We start from the raw sequence: 6,373 nt of genomic DNA on the forward strand, positions 1-6,373 counted from the left end.
GGATAGAACAAATACGAGGGATCTATGGGAGAGACTCAGCCCAGAACAGCTTGAGGTTAGCGAATACCCAGGGCCTCGTCTTGACCATACTTCCCTACCTGCATAGCTCTTGATACAGGAAATGAGCAAGCGCGGATGGTCGTACTGACCAGACTTGTCAACAAACAAACTGATCTACAGTTTGAATACTTAGACAGGAAATCCTGGACGGAAACTAGCTTGTTTAGATATTCAAACTGTAGATCAGTTTGTTTGTTGACAAGTCTGCTTGTCAGTAGTACTGACAAGTCCAGCCGACTTGTGACAGTGAGCCTGGCTAGGCCGTCCAGCGCCTGCCTCAGGGCGAGCTTGCTGCGACACAGCTACGGCGTCCTCTTGCACACGAAGGTTGTTTCGGAGCTATGTCCTTCTCTTCCGGTTGTTTGTATGGCGCTGGCGGCGGTACGACGGCAAAAACGAAGCGGGATCGATCGGCGGCAAGCCAGTCAGGACTTGTTCTCGCTGCGTAGGCGTCCTCCTAGAAACTGCTAGAGTTCAACGCATCCGTAGAGAGTTAAGAGAGTATATAAACGTTGTAAGAGCCTGTAGTAGGGAGGTTCGACGCTGGGGAGAGCTACTTAGGTAGAGTAGCATAACTCCACGCTCGCGAGGAGCTAGCGTGCACGCAGGATTAAGATTAGGAGTACGACGGAAGTAGAAGAATGCTAGGCTGTGCTAAATCTCTAGCCACTTTATCGCTAGAGCGGCCCGCCGTTATATGCTGAATGCATGATTAACAGAGCAAGTGTGATAGAGGAGAGATGGGCTTAGATTAGGTAAGGTTCTATGTGCCCACAGTAAACGCATGCAGGAGTACCGCGCAGCTTCTACCATGGCCAACGCGCAAAACAAGTAGACACCTTAATAGAAAGCATTGTATCCGGCTCTACCTACAAAACGGGCCCATAATATCGTTCGGAGCATTCTCCTCAAACTGTTGAAGCCTGTCCCGTGCACTAGTCTACCCTCGGTTATTCCGTGCATCAAATGCAACGATCATGGAGTGATCAGAGTCCAGAGGGATCCTCTCCATGGACTCTGGAAGCTAGAGTAAAGCTGACTTGACGCCCACCGCCGTCAGGAAGTCGTTAGCCCTTTCTCAACGCTAACTTTCGTTGTCCTGTTGCAGACTATTAGTCCTAAGTTTCGGCTTTTCTTAGGTTAAGGGACCATACCAGCTCTAGTTGTCTTGTTGCAACGTCTCATAATAGCTTACAACCTTCAGTCACGAATGCAAGGGTACTGTGTTGATGACTGAGGACAATATCCCGTACGCGCTTGAGCGACATTCCGATTTCCTCCTCCTGCTTCAACATATCGTTTATCTCTTCTAGTGTAGGAACTGATTGGGAAGTAACGCCTGTGCATTCGTTTTCATGTGTTCATTGTCTATAGACCTAAGAGAACTCATTGATGAGTTCGGCGTTGTCCAGTATCTAGCAGAGTTAGATTTATCGTAAAGGAAGATAGAGTTTTCCATACCTCATTGAGTCGAGTATAAAGTTCAGAACTTTCCGAAGACTGAGGAACAAATCCAGCACAACGCGCAGGACCCGAGTCATTCGTCTTCATCACCATCTCTAATGAACGAGAGACCTGTAAGCGGTCACACCAGACTTGCTATCAGTCAATTCAGTCCAGACTGTATGCTGTCAGAACCTTATATCTCATCACGGGCAGGGGTGAAACCGAAGATAAAGATATAGCTTTACTCGTTTTGTCTGTACGCACTAGTCTTAGAGGGGTAGGTAGCTAGGTTAGCGTGGCAACAGAGTTAGCGTGCACAGACTACAGTCTGGACTGAATTGACTGATAGTGTGATGGGCTGGAGCCCAGTTGGTGAATCCTCGATGATATCTCGGTCACGTGCGCGAGGCGCACTGTCCACAGATTCCGGGTGCCCCCCTAAGCACCCGGATTCTGTGCAAGCGAGCCCGGCGGAAGGTTATCCCGAGCCGCCGCCCCCTGAACGACCTTCAGAACCCTAGCTACCTGTAGTTCTCTTCTCTATCGAATACAACTCCAGTATACCTGTGCGATAGCTCCCCGAGCGTAGCCCCTTACAGATAGCAAGTTTTGGTCACACTATGAAAGAGGACACCAATGAGGGGTGGATTGTGTTACTGCTAGAGGCAGGCACGCACGTATGGCCGGGTAATGCTGGATGCGGCAGACTGGGTCATTTCAGATGGGTTATGAGGACGATAAAGGCTTAAGCTCTTAGCACAACATAGATCCATTAGGTATACTTCAAGGTAGCCTTAGAGAGGCGGCTCAGGAAGCGGAATCAAGAGGACGTCAAGGGTGATCATTAAACTTCAGGGACGCTAATCAGACAAGTAGCGAACTGCAGATCTCTATGTGATAAGAAGAGCCTTGTTCGTGCGTCGCTTCCAATTTACGACTTGATTCGCTGATCTCAAGAAGGGGGCCACGATCGGAGCTTGACTTCGCCGACGCAAACTTTATGGACGCGCAATCGCGATCCAGCACAAGCCTAACGCGGCTTTCGTATGTCGAGCATTCACCAGCTCGCCAAATTCGCGCCGCATGTGTGTAACGAGTGGTATTTAACCTGCGCAGGTGGGGCTAGTCGCAGAGATCATGCGCGCTAGTGTGATCTATCACACGGTCAAGCCTCGTGCCCGTGGTAGGTCCCGTCTAGCACCCGCCTTTACCGGTAGGCTGTCGCGGACCGAAATCGTTCCAACTGTTGGTGCAACCCAGCACAACCTCATCCCCTCTCACGCAAGAAACAGGAGCGCGACTCTCAAAACAGATCACAGACTGGCCCAAAAGGCAAGCGCAAGGCCTCACAGCAACAAGGAGTCAAAAAGAGGCAGAAACGTGGTTCTGCAGCTGTGCAAAGTAGTGGTGTTGCTCATAAACCACCCTCAGCACCTGCACCGGAAACAGGCCTCCCGGCTCCGCGATCGCGTCGCGCCCGATCAATCAAGATTCCAGCCAAATACAAGTAGATAGATACATGCAATCTGACGTCTAAATTACTCCTCCAAAAAGGATCGCGATAATAGCTATTAGGTGAGGCTCTACAACCTCGTCTAGGTGGTGTTAGTGATCGGGATCGGGCGTTGCCCCAGATCGGGCGTTGCCTGATAAGCTACAGTACTTGCTCTCCGCATCTATGCTTTCGGGAACAGTCTCCAGCGACTTGATATCCAATCAGCCCAACAGCACCGCAGCCAGACATCATCCTTGCGATCTAGGTCTACGGACCAGCAGGATCATTGCCGTTCTCCCGATCGCTGCTCAAAAAGGCTCCGCGGCTCTCAGCCGGAGTGGAAGACCATTTACTTCTAACAACCTAAGCCGCAGGACGGCAATGTGGACAGCGAGAGTCTGATGCTCATGTTCATGTTGCTAGAATGCGGTTACGGACCATCCAAGTCCGTCCGCCACCTAACCCTCCGTCCCACACAATGTGTCGTAGAGTTATGGGGCCTTGCCTTCCTGTGTGCTATACTTGCCTAGTACAGTATCTGAATTCTCCATAACTTTCTTAACCTCCACGCAGACCTCAGCTCGTGACCAAATGCTATTAACATGATCAAGTTGGCTGCAGAGAGTTACGTAGTGACTAAGTGTGCTCGGGTGCATTATTGGTTGAAACGAAACAAGATTATAGTAACTCACGACAAGGAGGGTTTAGAAACCGGGGAATTGCCTGACTCGGTTGCGGGGACGTGCGCGCGGAGGATGGAGACTAGAGCGTTTCCGCGGCTCGCATAGCCACCAAAAAGCCAATGATCTGCACCGCTACCTCATCCGCTACCCCCGACATGTCAGTGCTTTCCATAAGTGTGATAAGCTACTGTAGGATCCTTCCAGGGGACAGATCGTCTACCTCATCAACCAATAAGATGTGAGACGTGGCAGTATCCAACGCCTGCTGCAAAACGGCAGCGCCCATATCGACCCGGCCAGCACGTTACGCGGACGTAGCTAATTTAGACGTTCTTGCAAGAACCCGTCTGCCGTCCCGACAAGGCTAAGAAGCATTCCAACAACATTCTTCATCTCGCCGATCGATCTCTCTGATTCCGCTGCCTAAGACAGAAATCTTCATCAGTCGACATGTGCGATATTGGCAGGGACTCGGCTAATCTCCTGCGACGCTTCACCATGCTATGTCCTGGAATTAGCAAGCCACCGCCCCCATCCGGGCTGGCCCGGTAATGCTGTGCACTTCGACGCTTGTGCTTTTGAATTGTCTAGGTTAACTGGTGCGAATGAGCGTTCATTGGAGCACAGTGACACAAGCAATTTCCAAAGATAACTCCCCGAACGTAGGCGCAACATGTTCGTTGTACTAATAGGAACCAGCGGATCCGCTCGGCGACTGCATTTCTCATCACGTACATGACGAGACGTTCCCACGCTAGCTTGCTACTCTCCATAGCTTCCAATCCTACCACAACTACTCCGGTCAAGCGAGCCTGCGACAGGTACGTATCGTCGGTACACTCCCACAAGCCACACGACTCACTCTGTCATTCGTAGCTGTCATCGAAGGAAGATCAAGTGCTTTGGTAAAGGCACGGGTCCTTGCAAGAACTGCGTTTCCGCTGGTCTTGCATGTACATACTGTAAGGGGCTGCGCAAAGTATGCCGATGCCTGGTAACAGGATTGTATTCGATAAAGAAGAAAACCTATCTATGGTGCTGCGATATCTATATATGTTTAGCTTATCGTACGCGTAGCATCTTGAAGCTTCTAGAATGCCGAGGAGGCTCCGAAGGTTCCACCGAGGATCACTATAGCATCCGGGCTCTAGCCCGTTACACATACAATGCAATACCACAGAAGAAAGGTCCCAAGGGTAGCCGCGCTAAAGTCCTATCTGAACTTCGTGAGGCCCAGCTTGCTGCCGGATCCCCTATCGATCTCGGCTTCGATGGACGGTCAATCTCTTCCACGTTTGCTCGCACTCAAGGCCTGTTGCCTTTCGCCCTCGTTGAGAGCTGCATAGAACATTTCTTCACGCATGTCTCCCCTTCAGAGCCCGTCTTACATCGGCAAAGAGCGCAAGAAGTAGTCGTTGGTATGAAGCGCTCTACAGAGGCATACTGTATGATCGTCGCACTATGCGCCTACGTCATGATCCAAGCTAACCATAAACCGCTGGTCAACGTGCTGCCGCGTCAAGAAATGGCTCACATGCCAAACGTCGGCATCGGCCAAGTGCTGCTGGAAGAGTCGGTTCATGTACGACAGGGCTATGATCATCGCGAGAACCCGACCCACATGAGTGTGCTTACTTCGTGGTTTTACAGTGGCTGCTATTTCGGACTGGCACGCGAGAACACAGCATGGACGTATCTTCGGGATGCCACAACGCAGGCGCAGCTGCTAGGCATGCATGACGAGGAAACGTACAAGCATGACCCTCTGGATACATCAAGGAAACGAGTCTTGTACTGGCTTCTTTTCATAGCTGAAAGGTATGTTTATGGGTATCCTCGGCGTAAGACCTGTCCTCAAGGCTCTCACTAACTGCTCTCAGGACTTATGCGTTGCACAAACACCGCCCAATCTCCTTGTATCCAACCATATATCCGCCTTTGCTGGACGAGGTACCTTCCGATCGACCTATCGCTGTTGGACTCGAAGTCATGATCAATATGTTCAAGATTATTGACGACACTTTCATCAACCTTTGGAATCGAGTGCACAACACGCATGCAAGTGCTGCATGGATTACACAGGTGCAAACCCAGCTCTCAGAAGCCGTCCCAGCACATCTCGAGTGTACTGAAGTCCAGGGAATACAGATTCGCATAACTCAACAATGGTTGCGGTCACAGGCATGGCAGCTGAGTGTCTGCCAGGGCCTAGTGAGCAGTGTCTCAAATGACAATTCCCTTACGTATAAGTATCCAATCGAGATAGCCAGAGACCTTCTTACGCAGACTGGTCATCAATCAACTTGAACTCAATCTGATTGATTGATTGATTGAGTTCGTCAATCAACTTCAACTCAACTTAGGATAGTTAGAACTTAACTCCAACTCAACTTAGTAACATAAAGTTAATTAATTAATTAAGTTTAGGTTGTGTTTAAAATATATTGCAAGACTATTTTTTATTATCAAAGGGTAGTTGCAGGTTGTACTCTGTTTAGCTTAGACTCTCTCCTTATTAATAACCTACTTAGTAAGCACTATTAGCGCGTTACGTCGCGACTTAACACAACAACTCCTACTAACAGCTACCTCACTAATACCGCCAACCTTCACGCCTACCTCTACATATAATAAGCGAAAGTCTTCCTAAGGCGATTGAGAAAACAGCTGCCTGCGCAGATAATACGTG

General features: G+C 49.8%; 1 protein-coding gene across 1 annotated transcript; it reads left to right on the forward strand.

The window, feature by feature from the left end:
- Positions 1-5,158: 5,158 nt before the first annotated feature.
- ALTATR162_LOCUS7001 (uncharacterized protein) lies at positions 5,159-5,991 on the forward strand (the record flags this gene model as incomplete). Its single annotated transcript, XM_043314627.1, has 2 exons — positions 5,159-5,502; positions 5,565-5,991. The coding sequence occupies 2 exons, from the start codon at positions 5,159-5,161 to the stop codon at positions 5,989-5,991; spliced, it is 771 nt and encodes a 256-aa protein (XP_043170562.1).
- Positions 5,992-6,373: the final 382 nt, after the last annotated feature.

This window comes from Alternaria atra (genome assembly GCF_907166805.1).
Source record: "Alternaria atra isolate CS162 genome assembly, contig: 26, whole genome shotgun sequence".
NCBI classification, from domain to species: Eukaryota; Fungi; Ascomycota; class Dothideomycetes; order Pleosporales; family Pleosporaceae; genus Alternaria; species Alternaria atra.